The sequence below is a fragment of the Tenrec ecaudatus genome, chromosome 4 (genome assembly GCF_050624435.1).
Source record: "Tenrec ecaudatus isolate mTenEca1 chromosome 4, mTenEca1.hap1, whole genome shotgun sequence".
Lineage (NCBI taxonomy): Eukaryota > Metazoa > Chordata > Mammalia > Afrosoricida > Tenrecidae > Tenrec > Tenrec ecaudatus.
The window spans coordinates 67,327,615-67,350,835 of NC_134533.1; the positions used below are offsets into that span (position 1 = coordinate 67,327,615).

The following is a 23,221-nucleotide window of genomic DNA, read 5'->3' on the forward strand; positions in this document are numbered from 1 at the left end:
ACAACGAAGTAACTGCCTTTCACCAGGGAGCCTTCCCAGGCAGACTGTCTGGTCCATCACATCTGCTCCTGAATTAACATCCCGAGAATTTCATAGCAGACTCCACAAAAAAATAATTAGTTCTCTTATGTTTATGATTTTGAGTTTTTCTATGTCTAATCGTATGAGCTTTACATGTGCTTTCACTGCAAAATTTATCATTTCACCTGCACCTGATTTGGGTCCCATTTCAAAGTCTGCACTCACTCAGAATTGAGAAGCAGCAGTTGTGTGTCACAGGTGGAAGGGAAGTTCATTCTCTTCGCTGGTTCGTGTTTTGTCCATAATTTCCCCTTTTGATCAGAATTTCATCAGCTCTGGAAAATCCTGAGAGACTACTCCCAGCTGCAGACATGTGCGCTGTGAACAGAGGATCAGTCACCTTTTCTCAAGATTATATTGTTCATCAATTGTCATGGGACTTGATTCCTCTCCTAGTTTGGCCAATATTGAAGGATGTTCTCTCAGTCAAATAAAGATATAGTGTCTCTCAGGGCACCAGACATTAGAATCCCTTTCCTTCTCACACCATAACAGTAAACCCCGCAGCAAGGGGCACCGGGGGATGTGTAGAACTGGGCTCTAGCTAATGCCTGAAAAATATTAAAGCATTATTTCAGGCTGTTTCAGGAAAGGGAAGTCATATATATAATTCCCCTTTCTTATGTTACTCCTGGCCATCCCTGAAGACCCCAAATAACTTTTAGATGGCACTTCTGTGATGAAAAGGAGACAGCGTGTTAAAAGTTGGAAGAGGGTAAAAGGTCAGGGCAATAGTAAGCTTCAAAAACTATGAGGGGAAAGGAAATGAGTTAATCAGAGTTGATGTATTACCCACTTAGAAATAGTAGGTTTTATCTCTTTTGGTATGTGAAAGACAGGATTGATGAACCCATAGGGACAGCAAGTGGAATATGGGTCTCAGGGCGGCGTCGAATGGTGGTAGTATGGGGTGGGGAATAGGGCTGGTCAAGGAGTTCAAGAAGGAATGAAGGTTTGGAAACTGATTGTGATAGCAATTTTGAAATACTGCTTGATGTGATTTAACTATGCAATGATATGGTATATGTATTACTCCCAATTAAAAATCAATTAAAACATTATATAAAGAGAGGGAATGAAAGGGATTATTCCTTCCTATAAAAAGGTAGTGATAGACATTTTCAACAAGTCCTTAATCTTAAGGATTTCTTTAGTATTAATAACATTTAATTTGTAGTTTAATCTAAGTTTTCCTACGCCTTAATATATTTAATATAGATTCTAATGAAAATACACAGGTTTGGGACTTTTATTTGTTCATTTAAAATTTTATCATCTACAAATAGGATTAATTCATAATCTTTATACTTTGGGCAAACTAACTTGAATAGTTTTACTGATTATTTAGGAAATTATATTTATGCTACTTTTATAATTTTAAACTTCATATTGCATGTTAGTTATCTTTATGATTATTAGAGACGGGGGAAGGCACTTACCTACCGCAGTTCCACCAAGAGGAATAAACATCATCAGCATCAGCTGCCTAAGACCAATTCTTATGAGGAGAAGGTTAGACCTGCCCCCAGCCTCCAACCTTCTTTACCTGTTCCAGCACTACCTGCTCCTCCACAGCACTCTCTACTTTTCAGTTGCATTTTTCAAGTCACGGCAATGGTCACACAGAATTCACAGGCAGAACTCATGGTTATGGGTTTTGTGGAGTACTTAACAGGTTACACAGTTCAGGGAAGCAATGCCCAGGACAGAGTTGTTCGGTCAGGATAATGTTGCCTCCGCTATGCTGGCAGGCAGGCCACTCTCTCTAACTCTTAGCTTTTTGTTCTGGCCTCTGCCTTGAGGCAACTCCAAGCAACTATAAATCTCAAGTCAAAGGTACTCTTTTTCATGGTCAGCATCTCAGCCCTCCATTGAGGTCCCAGAGGCATACCACTGCACAAGACAGCTTCTTGCTCAGAAATGCTCTACTTTACTTGCCCAGTGAACAGCTGTTCCTCCTTTGCCATCCCTTTGTAGCACAGTTGTCTCCTGGATCAAGCGGCTGAATAAACTGTTATCTCAAAGTCCAAAAGACTCACTTCACTTCTGCTTCCACTCTTGCTGGAAATGTTGTCTCTATTTCTACTTCTAGATAGCCAATTGTACACAGTTAATTTTACCCAGACCCATCTGGAAAACAAACTCATTTGATGGGAGTAACAAAGCCTATAGCTAGAAGAACAATATTAAATAATTCCCTGCATTACAAAAACACATAAAGATTAATTCAAATATGTCATTAATGCCATAATAAAACATTTTGAAGAATGCATTTCTGTCATTTATAGCATCAGCATTCATTTTGAGGAAGAGCATTCTAAAAATGAAGGCTCTTAACTAAGACTTATAAGGACAAAGCTTTCCTTGTTCTTAGTGAGTCCAATGTATTTCTTCTTAGATGGTGTTCATCATGGAGTGCAGCCTAGAACAAGTGTAAGCATCTCCATTGCTCTTTGACCTCAATAGGAGTGGTTCTATAGAAAATGTCGGGACTTACCTTGCTCAAGTATATGTTAAAGATAATAACCTGTTCGTGGATCAAGAAGCAGTTATACAAATAGAGCAAGAAAATACTGCAAAAATCAAGACAAAAGTGTGTCAGGGTTGTAGCTCTCAGCAGACTTATTCAAGCGGTATGTTGTGCAATGATCAGACAATCTGAATTAGAAGAAGAAGAACGTAGCATCAGAATGGGTGGAAGACTTATTAACGACCTGCGAAATGCTGATAGTGAGGACATGAAACATCTGCTGATGAACATGAAGGGTTGCAGCCTTCCCCATGCATTATAGCTCAATATAAAGAAAACCCAATCCCTCATCACTGGACCTGTCAAATGAAAGGGAGAAAGGGTTGACACGGCCAAAGAACTTGTTTTGCTTGGATGACCAATCAATTCTCATGGAATCAGCAGTCAAGAGATCAAAGGGTATATTGTATTTGGTGACTGCCTTTAACGTTCTGTAGAGCAAGGATGCTACCTTAAGGACTAAGAAACCATCATATTTTCAATCGCCTCCTATGCATGTGAAAGTTTGACATTGAAAAATAAAGACCAAAGAACAATAAATGCATGAAATCATGGTGCTGGCAAAGAATAAGGAATTATCATCAACTCCCCCCCCACCCCCCAAAAAAAAATCTGTTGTGGAAGATGTATGGTCAGAATGCTCCTTAAAAGCAAGGAGCACAGATTTGTCTCACATACTTTGGATATGCTTTGAGAGAGATCAGTTCCTGGAAAAGAATATCATGCTTAGTAAAGTAGACGATGGCCCCAAAGAGGAAGACCCTTGACAAGATGGATTGACACAGTGGCTGCAAAGTGGACTCAAACATTAAAACGATTGTGAGGATGGCGCAGGACCAGGCAGGGTTTTGTTCTGTTGTTTATAGGATCACCATGAGTGGAAACCAACTTGAGGACTCCTAATCGACACCCCTAAAAATGACAAAGAGAGGCATGCTTATACTTTATCTCTAGGAGAACCTTTTTCCTCCCCGTCAGCAAAATAATACTTAGCATTTTCACTTAATGTTATTTTCTCTTTCACTAGCTCTTTGATTTCATATTTTTATAAGTTTCACTAGTATAATGCACATATATCTCTATTACTCTTCTCTTGGTCATTTTCCACTCCAACCTTTTTTTATATGGTGCAGGATTCTGCATATGGATGATTTTAGCACTTACTTCTTGGAACCAGTAATATTTGCTCAGAGACAGACTTTCTTGACTGGAGATGGTGGTGGTGTGGTGGTGGTTGTGGAGGTGGTGGTGATGATGGTGGTGGAGGTGGTGGAGGTGGTGGTGATGGTGGTGGAGGTGGTGGTAGTGGTGATGATGGTGGTGGAGGTGGTGGAGGTGGTGGTGATGGTGGTGGAGGTGGTGGTAGTGGTGATGATGGTGGTGGAGGTGGTGGAGGGGGTGGTATTGGTGGTGGTGGTGGTGGTGGAGGTGGTGGTAGTGGTGATAGTGGTGGTGGTGGTGGTGGATGTGGTGGTGATGGTGGAGGTGGTGGTGGTGGAGGTGGTGTTTGTGTGCCCAGCAAAACTGAAAAATAGTGCTTTGGCTCAAGCTTCATTTGGGTCACAAAAGTTGCAGGCGCTTTGTCATGGCACCTACTAAATTCTCAGATTATTATAATGGAACTTTCAGACATGATCATTTTAATTCTGTTATTAATTTTTGTATTGCCATCATATAATAATTTGAATTTTTAAATTATTTGATATTATGACCCTCCGTATTTTACTAAAGATGATGTCCTTCTCTAAAGCAGGTCCCTCTCGATAGCATATTTAAAATATGCCATAAAATGTTTTGCCATCCTCAGGCTCAAAAACATTCTAGTGTTCCTCTCTGACACCAGATTTGTTTGTTCTTCAGGAAGTCTCTGATATATTCAATGTTGTTCTCCAACATTATAGTTTAAATGCATTAATTCTATTTTTCCATTTTCTTTATTCATTATCTAGATTTTGCCCGTTTGGGCAATGGAAAACACCAAGGATTTGATTAACAGTGTCTTAGACCTCAAAGTGACCCAGTTGCCCTTTAACACTTTTAATAGGCCTTTGGCAGATTTTACCCACATAATTAAACCCTTTGATTTCTTGACTGCCACATTCATGTACATTTCTTGTGCATCCAAATAAAATAAAATAATTGACAACTTCAGGAACAGTTTAACTTGTATTCATCATGATCTTGTTAATTAGCACAGGTGTTAGGGAAGAGCTTGCTCAACAAGTTGAAAAAGAAATTCAAGCCGTAAGTTGACATATCGAAGGACTTATGAGGAAGATGTTGAAGGATGCCGAAAGCATCCAGAAAATAAAAATGACAGGAATATCTAGAGTCACCACACCAAGATAAGTCAGTCCTTTTTCAACCATTTCAGAAGGTGGACAATGTTTGAGAATGAATCATAGTGTCGGAAGAATTTCAAGCTATAGTACTGGCAATAAATAATGTTTGAGTAATTGGAAGAACCAGTTGAGAGTTTCAATAAATTGATAAAGGATTAGAAGTTCTTTCTCCTCTATGCCAGAAATTTGGAAGAAACCCGCTTGATGGCACAATTGGAAGAGATCCATATTTGTGATTATTCCCAAGAGAAGTGATCCAAGCAATATAATGTAGAATGTATTAAATACTACCACTAGTATCAAAAGCAAGTAAAATTTTGCTATAGATTATTTAAAAATTGTTGCAGCAATACGTCAAGGGGCTGCCAGACATCCAGTCCCGATTTTGAAGAGGAAATGGTATAAGGGATATCATTGCTCATGTCAGATGAATCTTGACTGAAAGCAGAGAGTAATAGAAAGATGTCTACCTGTGTTATATTGACTAGTCAGAAGCATTGTAATGGTGGGATTATAACAAATTAGTGTTAAATTTGTGAAGAATAAGAATTTCATAACACTTAGCTGTGCACATGTGAAAACTGTATGTAGAATGAGTCAGCCATTCAAACAAAATATGAAGATAATGCCTGATTTAAAATCAGGAAAGGTGCGTGTCTTGACTGTTTCCTTTCCCCCACATTTTCCCAATCTATATACTAAGCATATGTATCCCAAACTCTACCGTCAGAAGAACACATTAGGGATAGCAGAGACTCTTGAATCTGGTATGCAAATGACACAACCTTGCTCACTGAAAGTGGTAAGGACTTTTATCTTAAACACTGCAGCTCTCAACATGGATCACACTTCAGCATTCAGATAACAAAGTCCTCCAAATGTGTTGATAACAAAAAGCTGCATAAGACAAAAATGACTGCACCCCTGATATGTAAAGTAGGTAGTTTCTAATTGCAAGTCAATATTTCTGTCCAGACGGTTTTCAACTATAATACTTAATTCCCAAAAGTTAAGTTGCAGTTTGATTATTTTCTCAATTAATATTTGGTAACCATTTGTGCTTTCTATAAAAAAAGTTTTTGTAATTTTTTTCTTTTCAATCTCCATTTAATTCTTACATTCTTTCTGATGCAAATTATCCAATACTTTGCACCATATAGTTGTTTGCATCACATAATGGCTTTGTGGCTAATGTTGGTATTTCTGATTTCATATTTGTACATCAATAAGTATTTTAGGATAAACTTGAAACACAGGCAAATTAATTTTTGAAAATCATCAAAATACAGAAGGGACCCCCTGTTCTCATAGCAACCGAGTAGGACAGAGTAGAAATAACCCTGTGAGTTTCGGAGAAGTAACTCTTTGGGAGAGGAGAAACCTTGTTTTTCTTCCTGGGAGCAGCTGGTGGTTTCAAACTGCTGACCTTGCAGTTATTACCCCAACTAGTAATCACTACTTCACCAAGGTCTTCTATAAAATAAAAAAATAGATCTTAAAAAGTGGGATGTACCAGAATAACAGATATTGAGCAGCTTGAGAATATTGATGTCACACATGGTCCTGTGAAATTCCCTAAAGTCATTCACCCCCATCCTCGATTATCTATAATATTTAGAGCTAAAGGATACTACAGAAAATGTTCTATGTTTAAAGACATAACTTAAAAATGAAAGAATATATTAATACTTTGAGATATTATCATTAAAAAGTTTCTTTATCTCTTTAATCAATTATGGAGGTTGCTTTTTTAAGAGTAATATCATTTTATGTCTCAACAATGTATACAAGTTGTTATTGCTCTTAGTGTTGCATAATTAATTATTCATTATACACCTTCTTGAATGACAAATATGTGAGGATTAATTGGAATAATTTTTGCAGATATGCATGTTTGTGATTTCCAGACACCTCCACACCCCCTCCCCACTATTAGTGATATCCATCAAGAACACACCCAGGTAAACCAGTAAGGGCGATTTCCTCTCCCTGGGATTTTCAAGGGGATAGGTTCTGTTGGAGCACACAATTCTCACATCTTTCGTCAAAGGGAAGTCAAGGGAGATTTAACCGACACGAGAAATCTTTAAATGAATTTCTAAAAGCTGAACACTCAGAATTTTGCCTCGAATACACTTCTTTTTTGATCATGGATTCATTATTAAAATGCAAAAGGCTATGATTAAAATGAAAAACAAAAAACCATATTTTGAGAATAACTAATGGACAATGAATTTTATCATTGACAAGTGGTAGATCACACTGGCTGGTGCATTGCCTTCTATATGAACTTAGCTAACATCTGCTTTAGATGGTTGCTTCCTTTAAGACAAGACGTTAGGAATGTAGACCCTATTCTTTCTGATAAGCAGGCCCATCTGGTTTCCAACAACACCCATATCTTCAACAATCACTTTATGAGGGAGAGTATCAAGCAGAGCTACATCATAAGAATGACTTGTTCTTAGAGTAGGGCCTATGGTTACATATTCCAAATTCATATGTAAACCTAATACTGAAATTTATCCTTGGTCCACTTTAAAGTCAATTTGTCCAAATTCTTCAGAAATATATAAGTAATCTCCATAATGTATTTGATGATTCTAATAATAATATAATTAATCTAGCCAATGGTATAGAATTTTAAATACTAGTGAGGGAGGAATATATATATATATATTCATTTATATGAATAATATATATGAGAGCTTATAAATATATAAATTTATATGAGAGATTTTTAGACTAAAATACATAGACTGTTCAGTTATACATATTGGAAACTTAAGTGACTGAATCCACAATGGGAGGGACTTGTCAATCTCAGAGAATGTGATTTGGTAAGAAAGAAAGGGCAGCCACTCCGGGGAAAGTGCTTAATATCCCTCAGACAGATGCTCAATGGGAGAAGCCACTTTATAGTAGAAGGCTTATCATGTATTTTTGACATAATTTATATTCCAACCTTTGCAACCTAACCCTCATACTATAGACCGCTTTGGTTTGAGATTTTGGCTTTTCTAAGAGTATACCAGTTTTCATAAGTCACATCAGAAAGATTCCATTTGGAAACCCCACTAAGTAAACTGGATGTTACCTTAAACACACATGTTCCAGATTAAAGGGACTGAAAGACTGCTTTGGGTTTAAAGCTGAAACAGTCCAGGTTAAGAAGAAGCAGTTGACAGTTATCTGAAGGTAATAAATTCTGAAGAAAATTTATTTTGGTTCAAATCTCTTGTTTTTGAGGTTGACCAATGTGTTAGTATGGGAACGTTAGAGAAACAAATCCACAGAAACTCATATATATATATATCAAAGAGTTTTATATAAAGGTTAAGTGCACATCAAGAAAATATCCCAACCCAGTGCTGCGCAAGCCCACAAGTAAAACATTAATCCCTATGTCTGACAACAATCCACAAAGTCCTCCCCCATCTCACAAAACACACACTATGTTGCTGACTGCAGGAGGAAAGCCGAATCAGTGAACTTATAAGCATCTCAGCTCTGACAGAGTCTCCACACGGCTGCTTCAGCACCCAGGGTTGCATCATGGTATGTCCATGTGGCTTCTCCTTGGGGATGTCTTGCAGGAAGTGAACCTCGAAAGCTGAAGCAGGGAAATGGCTCAGGCAGCTGCACCCTGGCCTGACCATCAGAAAGCAGGAGACCCGAGAACTAGAAAACCGAGGCTCACGGAGCCATTAATCCCTCCACCCTTCAATTAACCCCACATGTGTTTATTGACTAGGTTTTCACAATAAACTACCTCACCCAATAATTGGCATCTTTAGACCAACAGCATTTCCTATTTTCTTTGTTTTTTGTTGCATGGCTTCACTCTACAGACATAAGTTTGCTGTAGTGAATGAGCATTATTGAAATTGTTGCCGTGTGTCAAACCTCATCATTTTCTTAAGGAAAACTGATTATTGAAAAACTATCTGAAAAATGAGCTCAGACATCAACAATCATGAACTGGAAGAAATAATTTGAGGCTAACCTAGAAATAACTAGGCAAGTCCCAGATGCTAACTAACCTAATTGGGAAAATCAAATATAATATCGGGGATACCAAATTGGAATGTACGCATTGATTCTGAAGAATGATTTATAGCCGTGAAATGTGTAAGTCTTGATCTTCTATTTTGATATGCAATGCAGCTATGTCACCTAGAATTCTATGAAGATACAGAACATTCCCATTACTCCAGAAAATTTTTCCTTCAGGGGTTTTTTCAGTCAATGTCTGCTACTTATCACTCTCTAGTGGAAAATCTACATTTCCTCCATTATAGATGAGATTTTCCTGTTGTAAAACATCACATAAATGGAGTCATAAAATATGTATGAGGTATTCAGATTGTTTCATTCACCAAAATAATGTATTTGTTCTTGTTGGGTGTCTTAGTAATTTATCTTTTATAAAATGTCTGATCAATAATTTTGCTCATTTTCACTTGGTTGTTGAAATTTTAAGGTCACTGGCTGATAAAAATGATTTATACCCAGAAGAGAAATCATAACATCAGTAATTCAAGCTCACCTGTCAAAATATGGAACAAAATAATCTTGTGATGAGCACCTTTAAAAATTATAACACAGAGATCACTCACTTCTACAGGAAATAAAGGGGGTTGGCCTTAATGCAATAACAATGAGCTTAATTTTTAATTTTAAGTTTATTATTGAGTTTTTAACTTGAGCTATATTTTAAATTTTTAATTTTATTATTGTATTTTTAAACACATATATAAATTTTATATGTAGGAAATTGGATATTAATATAAAAATATATTTTACACCTATATGAATATCTACAGCATATGTAGATATAAATATGTAGGTGAATATACACAATTATGGGTATATAAATATATAGAAAATTTAAATTCAAGTCGTGTAATTTGACTGATATTTTCCTTATGCCTGATTTCGTAGTCTATGGTTTGCTTTTTCATTTTATTAAGAGTGTACTTGTGATGATGTCGATATTACTGAAAAAATTAGAAGCTGAGTAGGGAAAATCTGTAACACACTCAACTGGTGTCCAAAATATTACCAGAATACTCAAAAATTAATTTTTAAAAATCAGTTATTGAAAAGTCTATATAATATTTTTCTATTCTGATACTCATGTAATCAGCGTCTCAGTGAAGTCTAGTCCTGACATTATGTAAGACAATTATATGGTATGGAATGCTGGTAACTGTTTTTAATACTATTTAGTTATATGGATATGACATATACTATTTAGTTATATAGTTATAAAGCTAACTAAGTCACATAAATTTACTGATAGAATGCAGTCTATTTTCTCATCAAGTGAGGATAATACTGGTATTAAGACATGGTTTGACATAATTGCATAGACTGCCAGAGAACAATACATAAAGTAAACAAACTGTGGTTGATTACATAAATATTAAATGTATATCTGTACCATGACACATTATTAATCATTAACAATGAATAAACTTACATCACGAATATAACTAACTAGAAAGAAAACAAACTTAAGTTGCATGGAACCAATTATATAAATTCATAAACCGAACAATCTACTAAGTTTACTGATGCAAGGTTAGCAAGGTTACACGGTGAAATTCAAGGAAATGATATAGTAATTATCTCCGGAGAAGCCAGGAGTTTCAGAAATAATAGTAAACTTATTTGCTTTCTGGTACTCAAACCAGATACCAGTAGTCTTTGAATCAACTTTAAACTCATGGTAACACCCTTTGTGTGTGTCAGAGTGAAACCACGTCCAATAGGCTTTTCAAGTTTGTGGCTTTTCAGAAGTAAATTTCCATGCCTTTGTTCTGGGGTGCTTCTGCATGGGTTTGAATTTCCGTTTTTTTTTTAGTACCCAGTGCTTAACTGTTTGCACTATGCAGTAACTTCTAGTTTTGAAAGGTAGTAATGATTATTTTATTCACCTGGAAATTGTTATATTGATATTACCTTTATAAAACTTATTGTACTGATGTTTACATTAATTATATATGAAGAAAAGTAGAAAACATTGTTGCAGTAATTGTGATATTTTTATTAAACAGTTTCAATAAATTAATAAAATGAAATCATAAATTCTCATCTTTTTTCTATTTTCTGCTGAATATGTTGCTTCTACATTATGCTACTTCTATGAATATGTTACTTTACTTCTACGAATATGCTACTTCTGTGTTACAGTTTTCTTTTCAATATAGAACTAAGTGATAAGTAACTACTGGTATATAGGGACAGGCCAAAATGAGAACAATATGGTAGTGAATTCTATCATAGAGGACTTCTATTCGTGATTAGCTTATACAAGAAAGAGCATTGGGTATATTATGACTTCTTCTATGTCTCCTTGAATGAAAGGCACCTGAGATTTAGTTCAAATCATTTTTCCCCAAAGTGCATAGTTGTGGAAGGTATACCTTTTCTCTATGAATAGATTATTCCTTAGAAAAAATTATTTTTCCTAAAGGCACACTGGTGATCAAGAAGTGCTTTTAGAAGAAAACATTTTCAGGACATGGTCACGGATTTCTCTTGTCTTCATCCCATACACTATCGAGTTGAGAAATGGTGGAACTAGTAGGTAAAGATTTGACAAAAGAATATGAACATAAGGTGGTACATGTGAACCAAACCGATGTGTGAAGAAAGAAAAGAACGCAAGAAGGTAGAACTGAAGGAAGACACAAATGTGGGCAATGCATGTGTTGAAGGCTTTGAGTCTTGCCTCCTTCTGGGGCAGTTGAAAGACAGTGATGAAGATCTGAACATAGGATAAGGTGATGAAGATGATGTCAAAGCCTAGGATGCTGAAGGCAACAAATAAGCCATATACCTTATTGACTCGGATATCTTCTACAGCAAGCTTCACAAGGGCCATATGCTCACAGTAAGAGTGAGAGATAATTGTCGTTTTGTACAGCGTGAGACGACATTTGATGAGCACTATGCATGGTGCTACAAGAACGGCAGCCCTGAGTGTCACGCCAACTCCTATTTGAGTCAGTAGCTGTTGTGAGAAGATGGTGGAATGTCTCAATGGGTCACAAATGGCCACGTAGCGGTCGAGGGCCATGGCAAGTAGGACACCAGATTCAATGGCCTGAAATGAATGAATAAGCCACATTTGCAGCAGACAGGCTTCAAAATAAATTTCTGGCAAATGAAACCAGAAAATGCCCAGCATTTTGGGAAGAATGCAAGTGCTAAGGCCCATATCTGTGGCCCCCAACATAGCCAAGAATATGTACATGGGTTTATGGAGGCTGCTTTCACATTTGATTAAAGCTATGATGATGGAATTCCCAACCACAGCAATGATGTACATGACAGAAAATGGAATGCCAATCCAACACTGTACTGACTCCAGGCCAGGGATTCCAATTAGTGTTAGTACAGGGGGCATGAAGACTGAGCCATTGTTTGAGAACATGGTGATTTGGTCAGTAGAATCAAATCTTGATATTGCTGTTTCATTCGCTAGTCCCTGTGAAGATTTGAAAAGTGTTAAAAGATAAAAGATATAAATCTATTTCAGACACAAATGTTTTAGTTAGGTAGTGAGCAAATTATTTCTTATTCCCCAAAGATTCTTCTAGTTTTCTATTTTCTTTCCAAAATGACACTGAGCACCAGAAGTCAGGGTTCATATTTTCCCTGTATTCCAGGGTTCATAGTGTTTCTTTAGTCACTTTTAATGAGCGAAATAAAATCTACTTGACGGCCCTTTTCTCCCCATAATAACTGTCTAGACAGATTCTATTCATGTCATGTCCCTTAAACATCACTTATACTTTTTATTCCCTATATTAGTTATCTAGAACTATTGCAGAAATATCATGAAATTATTGCTCTAACAAATATAAATTTATTTTCTCAAATTTAGCATATATAACTCAGTGAGTCAGCTCAAAGATAAAGCTTTCCTCTCTGTGTTGGATTTGAGGAATTGTCTTTGTCTACTTTCAACATCTGTGGGCCTTACATTCCTTGAGAATCTACATGTGTCTTGACTACAATGTTCCCTGGGAGCTAGTCTGTTCTCAACACAAGTCCCAAGACTAATCTTCTTTCTTGAGGTATTGAGTTCCTTCATTATCTGCTCCATTGTTTGGCCTCTTTATTTTTCATAAGAGATTGACTGGAGTTTCAACTTAATCTTATATATTATATCCCAACTTATTAATAAATATACCTCTAATGCTGCCTTACTAATATGATAGAAGTTAAGATTTAGAACACAAGACAGTTAGATCAGGTCAAAAAGGGAAGTTAATAATGTAATACTGAGATCTCTGTCTTTACAAAGTTGACATATTATTTGGGGAATCACAATTGCAATATATAACATCTATCAATTAGATTTGGGATAAATAATTTTATACAAGCTCAATGTGCTTTAAGATTTACAATAAACCTAAGTGATATATTAAGAACTCATTGAATGGAATACAAGATCTACTGGAATCAAAATCAGAAGAGAAGTGCAGAGTGGAGACCCGAGGCCCAAGTGTCGACCACTGGAGATCCCCTCACAGAGGTGTTTAGGAGAGGAGATAGGTCAGTCAGGGTGAGATGTAGCACCGATGAAGAACCAGCTTTCCCCCAGATCCTGGATGCTTCCTCCCACCAACTACCATGATCTGAATTCTACCTTGCAGGACTGGATAGGGCAGAGGTTGTTTACTGGTGCATATGGGAGCTGGAGGCACAGGGAATCCAGGGTGGACGATACCTTCAGGACCAGGGGTGTGAGGGGCAAGGCTGGGAGACTGGAGTGTGAGTGCTTTGGAAAGGGGGAACTGATTAAAATGATCCACATGTGACCTCCTCCCTGGGAGATGGACGGCAGAGAAGGGGGCGAAGGGAGACTCCGGATAGGGCAAGATATGACAAAATAACAATCTGTGGATTGTCAAGGGCTCATGAGGGAGGGGGAAGCTGGGAGGGACGGGATAAAAAAGAGGACCGGATGCAGAGGGCTTAAGTGGAGAGCAAATGCTTTGAGAGTGATTAGGGCAAAGAATGTATGGATGTGCTTTATACAATTGATGTATGTATATGTGTGGATTGTGATAAGAGTTGTATGAGCCCCTAATAAAATGTAAACAAAGAAAAAAAAAGAAGAGTAACTAAAGTTGTTTTCTTTCTTTTATAACCTTTAGATAATATGGTCATCGTCGTTTCCGTAGGCGGCTGATGTATAGCAGTTTAAACCATCAGTGACTCCACAGGAAAAAGATGGGGCTTTCGACTCCCATAAAAAGTTAGTCTTGGGGAACCTACTGAGGAATTTCTACCCTGCTCTATAGGGTCGCCATGAAATGACATGAATTTTATGGCAGTAAGATGGGTTTTGTTTTTACAACCTAGTCCTTATTGCATAAAGCTCTCAGAAATATATATTGTAATTATTTACAGGAGCATTTTGCCTCTATCTTTCTCACACAGAGAGGGTGGTCAGTAGGTTTGGACCGCTGACATTTTGGTTAGCTGTCCAGTGTTTAACCCACAGCACTATCTAATAATTGTGTGTTAACTAGCTTGACTTATTTGAAGAAATTTAAACAGTTCAGATTATTTTACCTTTCATAGCATTTGATACAAACATTAAATGCAAAAGGCAGTGCCATAGAGTCAAATCCAACTCACGGTGACCTTTCTAGGTTTCTGAGGCTGCAAATATTTACAGGAGCAGACAGTCTGATTTTTCTCACTCAGGGTGGCTCCTAGGTTTAACCAAACATATTTTAGTTAGCAGTTTAATGCTTGCATGACAGTGCAATCAATACTGACATTATTACCCCATTATTCTATTAAAATAACTAAGATTTAGGACTGTTATAGATACATCTATTTCTATCCAAATTCCTTGCCAAAGCTTTAATCAATGTGTTCAGATTCTGATGGCAACTTCTATTATTTGTCCGTTTCAGTTCCTCTAACAGATCACATATGCACCTGTTATATTTGTACATTATCTGATATCTACTTGAGGATTTGCCACCTGTCCAATAGCATAGCATTTATACATTGTCAACAACCTAGATGACTTTATTACAATAATATTTTGCTAAATTGAATGCTTTCCTCAGGTTGCAAGTTGTAAAGACCCTATGCATACCAGCGAGAAAAGTGCTGCTGGGTGCTCCATTTTCACAATTGTGAGGCTTGCACACTGTGTTACAGCATCTAGAACAATCGTGTGCCTGGAGAACACGTGAGTGACAGCACACAAGCAGACCCACCATGAGGGCATGTCGGTACATACTCAGAAAATGAAAGCTCAGACAGGACTCCAGTAAGAAACCACCTGAATAATAAATAGAAAATCATGTCTTCTGTCTAACAGACCATTGTAGACTCTCCTTCAAAACAGTTTTAAATTATACTGCAGCCTAAAAGATGATGAGAAGAAAATACTATTTTTCTTCCAAGTATTTTTCTATTGGTAATTCCCTAAAGACCTAACTGATATTTTATGAGGAAAGATTTTTCTCATTTTCTAAATGATTGGCATTTGAGGCTAGACAGATCATTTGTGATTTGCAAACTACTCGGCATTGGTTGGTACCTATTCAATAGCAGGGTTTGTTTGATTTTGTTTATGGTCCTGCTCACTGGGTGCCAGTAGTACTCATCGAACTTGTGACTTTCAAAAGAATCTGTATCATCTCTAGTTGTCACCTCGAGGAAGGTGTGTCGTGATGGGCCTTTAAACAGTAGTTGGTTCCTATCCAGGTATCTTGTGGCCTCTATCACACAACCCAAACCCACTGCCAGTGAACCAATTCTGACTCAGCGTGTTCCCGGAGAGTAGGATTACTGCTTTGCATCTCTGAGATGTTAATCTCTAAGGGAGAAGACAGTGTTTCCTTTCTCCTGCTCAATTGCTGGGGGATTCTCACACCTTCTTTTCAGTGAGCTCCTCCACGCATGACCCACGATGCCACAGGACTCCTCAGAGGGGCAGGAAACTCAGTTGGATAGGAATGCATGGGTTGTTGTCCCTTCAGTGGAAGGAGATGTGCCTTGGTGGCACATTGCTGAAGCACTCATCTGTTAACTGATGGGTCAGTCATTCCAAGCCATCAAATGTTCCACAAATGAACCATGTAGCTGTTTGCTCTGTAGAGATTTGCAGCCTTGGAAACCCAATTTTGCTGTTCTATGTAGCGGAAAATCCTAGTGACAAAGGGCTAAGTGCTATTCTGTTACCCCTCTAGCCATGAAAGAAAATTAAAGGATACTGAACATTAAGTTCATTTTCTAAGTCAAAAAGTCACAAATTTGTGGAAGGAGTGTGGCAATAATTTGTTTTGCAGGGATTAATTCAGATTATTTCCAAGAAATTAGAGATTAATTTCGCAAATGTCCAAATCTTCCAACATACTATTCTGCCCCATCCCACCCCCTTACTCCTCCTTGAGAATATTCCATTATGTCCCTGGATTTTATGCAATGTCCCACAGAAACTCACAAAGTTTTAATGACGTGTCTCACAAAGTTGTTTTCAGAACCAAGCCAAAAATGCAGGGTTGGAGCCAAAAGCCAAAAATGTCCAAAAGTCACTGGTCTCCTTGCTTCTATCAGGCTCAAACAGGAAATAGAATTGTAGCTTTTCAAGTGGTGTGTCCGAACTGTACAGTTGACTGGCATTTATACACCATCTCAAGAAAGCAAAGGGCGGAGTCTAAAGCCACACCTTCTGGTAGTGCATTCTTAAAGATGTCCCTCAGGACACAAAGGGTGTGACATTGTTCACATCTTCCTCTAAAGCCAGTTCTTAATCTCATCCTCATTCTGTCCATTAGTATTGGAGAGAACACCCTCCAAAAGAGGATATAGCCAAAGGCACAGAGTCTAAAATGATACAAGTCACTTAAGAAATGATGGATATGAGAGTCATATCAATTGTCTACAAATGAATGAAAAATTTTCAAGATGCAATCAGGTAGATGGTGTAAAAGATATCAAATCCAGATTTTAGGAAACCCGTTAGAAAGCTATTGAAATGCGTGTAAGGTTATCTTATGAAACAGTACAGCAATATCAAGGAATTACTTGGTGCTGTGGGTTGAACCCACAGCTTCTCTGTGGGGAAAGATGAAGCTTTCTCTTCTATGAAGAGTCACAGTCTCAGCAATCCCATCCAGGTGCTCTGAGCAGGGAGTGTGTCTACAGCAATGGGTGGTTGTGGGGCAACATTGGAAGATTTGCAAAGAGTCAAAATCTGTGGGATGAAGTGACTCAGACTGAAAGAATTTGAGAGGTGAGACTGAGATTCTTCTTGGACTGAGGATCTTAGAACTGAGTGACAAATGTCAAATAGGGAGGAACATTGTGGAGACAGACACATATATATTTACAAGGTGGAGAAACACTCTGTTCAAACTTTGAAATAAGTCATGACAAGTAGCCTGGGAATTTCCATCTTCTATATACTATGAAATCTAAGGGAGTAGGGATGCCTACAACTCCACTATGATTCTCATAGTAAACATTTTTCAGGTTTTAAAGGTCAGGCAATGTGCACTAGGTACAAAATTGAAGGTCTCTTCTCTTTTTACCATCTGTAATATTTATCTTGCAGCCTCTGTCTCATACACTCTGGTGACACAGAACTCTTGTTATTCTGTGAATGTCTGCCCCTTACAGGCAGCTCCACATGTCAGACTGGAAACTCTACGTGGAATCCCAATGGCCTTCCTCTTTTTTCTCAGGAATGTCTCGTGGTAGTCATCAGTCATGGATTCTATTGGTTCATTATACAAGTCTTAAGCCGCACGGAGTTGAAATCCTGGAACTGCCATTGCCACGATTTGCATTTTCTTGGACCAGTTATAAACCTGCAATGGGCATCGATTTCCTCAATAGTAAAATAAGGTTAGAAGTACACTGGTAAATTAAGATAGAGCTAAATACATTACAGGATGAATTTTTAAACTAAATAAAATAATCCATTTCAATAATATAGTGTTCATGAGATGAATTGATTGGTTACTAATGCCAGCTATTAATTCATTAAAATTATTTTATACTTAATTTATTTATTTTGTAAGTTATAATTAGTTTTTATAATTAATATAATTAATTGGTGATAAATGCCAGCTATTAATCCAAAGAAATGTGTCTTCTTCTTTCTAAGATATAACCAGATATTTGATGAGGCAATTATTATTCCTTCTGATTCATTTTAGCAGAAGCTTGTGAAATTTCTGAGCCTTTTAAAAAAGATATTTTCATTAATTTATCAACTCAGGTATCATTTTATAGATGTTTTATTATTTTTAACTTATCTTTAATATTTATCACCCAGGATTTATTACTGTACTATAATTATACTGCAGGGTAATAAAATAATAGGAGACACAATCTTTCTTGAAGTTGAACACTCAGCTACTGTAGAATTCTGTTGTTTTCTGCAACCTGACTTCATATTGGTTTACATGGAGTATGAATTATTGATGAAACCTACATGGTGCAAATGGTCAAATGTCCAAGTACTAGCTGGCAGGTTTGGAGTCTGATAGGCTCCAAGAAAGACAGGCTGAGTTATTGGGTTTTGAAAGTTCATAATCTTAAAACCTTCATCCAACAGTTCTATTTTGCACACATGAGGTCATCATGAGTTGAAATAGACCAAGGGCAATGAACCAAACAACAGAGAACCAATCAAATATTTTCCCACTTTAAGTGGAAAGTCCTACCCCAAAGACTTACTAGGGATTACCATTGGAAATATAGGAATACGTCATAAAGTATGATTTTCCTTTCATGGATGTTTCAGACAATCAAAAATGAGTGTTTTGTAGTCTGTGACTGTTCTTCTGGGATTAATGTTCATCAATCCCTTGTACTCGTTAGGTCCACCTGGTGTGAAGGAAACTAGAATTCAAAATCAGCTTCCTTTTAAAAATACGTCAGAGATTACAGTGTCCGAATACATCACAGAACAAGCCACTGACATTTATTTACCAAAATAATAAGCAATTGGGAATCATAAAGGCATAGTGTGATATTCATATAGATCAGATAGACAGATGCTGACCGAGTACAAAAGGAGCATGTATGTAACTTGATTTCAGTACAACTATTTCTTATTTATCCATAAAAGGGATGTCTGCATCCACAGTCTCAATCATCTGTCACCCGTCGCTTTTTCTACATGATCTTTGGTGACACAAGTCGTTCTTGTATCTTAACAAGCTCACCCCAAAGTGCCTCTGCCATGTTCGGGCTCCTGCTATACTGATACGTATTTTCAAAAATTATAATATCAGTCACAATATCTATTTCAACTGCCCCCACTTAGCGGGTAAATGACATTTTTGTAAAAGATATAATTAGGAAATATATTTAATTGTTCATGTACAAAATAAAGTAAATTATTTGCCTATATTCAATAGAATGCAAGGAAAAAAGTTTGACAGTGATCATTGCATCTGAAAGATCATTGCACCTGAAAGTATGATTTCAGTATGAATCATACTCCTCTGTCTTAGTTCTGAGTTAAAGATTAGACTTCCAACATTTTTTATCACGCTCCTTTAAAAGAATTTGTTTTACACCTATTATACCTCAGATTGTCATTTTAAACAGACACAGGACTTCTTAAAAAGATAAAGCAAAATCAAAGCATTTATCTTAGAAAATCAAATCATTGTGATTAAGGGGAGTCTTGAGTGTGGACCAAAGACCTATCTGTAGGCAACTGGAAATTCCCCTACAGAAGGATTGCGGAGAGGAGAGGAGCCAGTCAGGGTGCAGTGTGGCAACGATGAAGCATAGAACTTTCCTCTAGTTCCTAAATGCTTCCTCCCACCACCACTATCATGATCCCAATTCTACCTTACTAATCCAGCTAGACCAGAGGACGTACACTGGTACAGATAGGAAGTGGAAACAGGGAATCCAGGACAGACGAACCCCTCAGGATGAGTGCTGAGTGGCAATAACGGGAGAGTGGAGGGAGGGTGGGGTGGAAAGGGGAAACCGATGACAAGAACTACATATAATCTCCTCCATGGGGTATAGACAACAGAAAAGTGGGTAAAGGGAGACATTGGACAGTGTAAGTTATGAAAAAATAGTAATAATTTTTAAATTATCAAGGGTTCATGAGGGAGGGGGAAGGAGGGAGGGAGGGGAAAATGAGGAGCTGATATTAAGGGCTCAAGTAGAATAAAATGTTTTGAGAATGATGATGGCACCAAATGTACAAATGTGCTTGACACAATGGTTGTATGTATGGCTTGTGATAAGAATTGTACGAGCTCCCAATAAAATATTTTTTAAAGAAAAAGAAAAACAATTAAAAAACAAAACATCTATCCTGACTACTCTCAATGTGAAACCAGTGCATCAGTCTTTGTATGCCTCTTATGATTTTTCCACATCTTGTGCATGCCTCTACATTATTTTTTTTCCTCTTTATCAGGAATTAAAAAACACAAACTCATTAACCAAGGGTATTTTACTGAATTTACAATAGAAGCCTTAATCTCTATCATAATATCATAGGCATCTGATAACATTTGTTGAGTTAGATAAGTAAGCTACAGTAAGAGGTATTATAAAACAATATTGATGTCAAAGATAGAAGAACTGAGTGTTTAGGCATTATGTGCTTTAACTTCTTGAATAACGGTGGCAATGCATTTAAAAGTTTACACTTTTTATCTATCATCACATTCATAAAGAATATAGGAATAAGACTATATTAAAGACAAACTGTATCTACTTTTTTTCAAAACGATTGAGATATTAATAACAAAGAGATAAATTACGTTAGCAACTTGTCTTCTGAACAACTCAGAACAAGTACTTTGGTTGCATTTAATTTAAAAGTAAAAGATGCATAATTCAAGAATCTCTTTTAAAAAATAATTTTATTGGGTGCTCTTACATTTCGTTTCACAATCCACACATACATCCATGCCAAGCCCATTTGTACATATGTTGACATCATCAGTTTGAAGACATTTTCTTTCTACTTGAGCCTTTGTATCAGCTCCTCATCTCTTTCTGCCCTGTCCCACCCTCCTTCCCTCCCTCATGAACCCTTGATAATTTGTACATTTTTATTTTTTCATGTCTTACACTGACTGCTGTTCCCTACACCACCTAGGGACGATTGCGATGTTGAACACAGCTTACAAGGACAGTGATATGGGAAACTCTAGTGTATGAGTGGTTTTCTTATTCCAAAAGATTAAATGTTGATTGATGACAAAACTTATTCTGAAAGTCCAACTACTTCCTGAAAAGATAAAAATGTCAACTCGTACCACATTTGGAGTTAATTTCACCAGATCAGACTCTTAATTGAGCTTTCTGTTTAAAGGTTCTGAAAAGATGTGTAACTGTGAGACAAAAAAGGCCTGATTTGTGACAGACAGCGGACTGGTTTTGCTAACACATCAATGTACTTGTTCACATAGCCATCTTAGTGCACTGGTTTTTGGCAAAAAAACAAACAGACAGCATTTCTCTCTTGATTCATGGACCTTACTCACCTCACCTGGCTCTGTTCAACTTCTTTACATTTCTTTGAATGAAGAGAGTCACGAAAGGACAGTGATTTGAGGACATAGAAAAGGTGAAGAAAAAACAAGGGAGGTGCTGTCATCCATTCAAACAGATGAATTTGAAAAATGTTTCCAAGAATGGATGCCCTCGATTTGACAAATATATTGAGGTAGTTAATCTATTGTACCAACCTGGATGATAAACACATGTGGGATTAATTGAAGGGTGAAGAGATAAATTGTTCAGCCAGCCTTTCCTTTCTTGTCTCTTGCTCTTTGGTCATCGGACCAGTGTGCGGCTGCTTTGCTTGTCTGTTCCTCTATTTGCAAGCTACACTACCTGTGGGACAAGCAACCCCTGGACTGTGTCACTGTAATTTGAGGTTCCTTCAAGACCTGCTTTGCCACACAATTGGAATTCTCATCTATTGAGCTGGGGACTGTCAGACCCTGTCATCTCTCTGACTGTTGGTGACCTGCCATGATGTTTGCTGCATGTGCCCAGATAGCTTGAATTGCTCTACAGAGGACTACCCGGTGGCCCTCAGTACTTGAAAGACTGCCAGTGTCTCACAACTGTCTCATGGGAGCGAGTTGCACTGAGCCATTTGTACTGCTCTATAATTTAATTAACTGTTTATTTCTCATGTTATCTATCTGTATAAATATATATAAAATTATTGGCAATCTGGTTTTGTCTCTGTAGAGAACCCTGTCTAAAACATATATTAAAAATAATGGAGAGTACTTTGAAGATGATTTATAAAACAATTTAAATACATAATTTTGAAAAACTAAATTCCCATTTTGTGGGATGTATTAGTGTGGGTTGAAAGAAAAAAAACTTTATATCAAAGAGTAATTGTATATTAAATAAACATCCCAGAAAAGTCCAGTTCAAGTCCATAAGTCTGATATTACCCCATATGTCTGATACCAATCTATAAATTCCTCTTCAGATTCACACAACATATGCAATGACACTGAGTGCAGGAAGAATAAGCCAGTAGGTAGAAAGTCTTTTAGATCCAGTAGTGAAGGAAGCATCTTAGCACCGGCAGGGTCTCCACATAGCTTCTACAGCTCAAGGGCTCTAGAGTAACTCCATGTGTCTTAACAACAGGAATGTCTCAGAGGTAGTGAGCATAGGTCCTGCTCTTTATAATCTCAAATTGACAAAAGATTATGTAACTACCACAGACCACCCCTTGCCCATTTGACACTTTCACACAGCTCTTTAGCCATATATAATTTTTAAACAAACAATAATAAAATCATATCTGTACCTAACAGGATAAAACTAAAATGAAAACAATTAAATATTTGCCACATCCCTTTAAACATAAAATTCTCTAAGTGAACAAAACAAAAATATCCTATACTTATGTGAATACCTACACCACAATTCTATGAACACATTCCTATGAATATATTCCCCCACTTACATGAAAGTATGTAAGTCAGCCACTTCATGGCTTATCCTCCCCATTTCTATACTGCCCACTTACATCAGCACAGTGCTCTGAGAAGACAATCACATTCTTTGATGTGATGAATCTTCACCCCCGTTACAACCTTGTGAAGTCCACATCCATAAGGAGAGTCAATTTATGACATGCCATCCATAAAGTCAGCAGCAACATGCACCAGTTCACAGGCTTAAAAATCTTCTTTCTATGTTCATTAGCAATATCAGTCTGTAGTTCTTTATTCCTGGGGGACCCTTG

The 23,221-nt window shown here is 37.2% G+C and overlaps 1 protein-coding gene across 1 annotated transcript; it reads right to left on the reverse strand.

The window, feature by feature from the left end:
- Positions 1 to 11,446: 11,446 nt before the first annotated feature.
- On the reverse strand, positions 11,447 to 12,397 carry LOC142446855 (olfactory receptor 52A5-like). Its single transcript, XM_075548590.1, has one exon. The coding sequence runs from the start codon at positions 12,395 to 12,397 to the stop codon at positions 11,447 to 11,449; it is 951 nt and encodes a 316-aa protein (XP_075404705.1).
- Positions 12,398 to 23,221: the final 10,824 nt, after the last annotated feature.

Bases quoted from the DNA above. Each gene is read 5' to 3' on its own strand.
- LOC142446855 (XM_075548590.1), bottom strand. From the start codon at position 12,397: ATGTTCTCAAACAATGGCTCAGTCTTCATGCCCCCTGTACTAACACTA.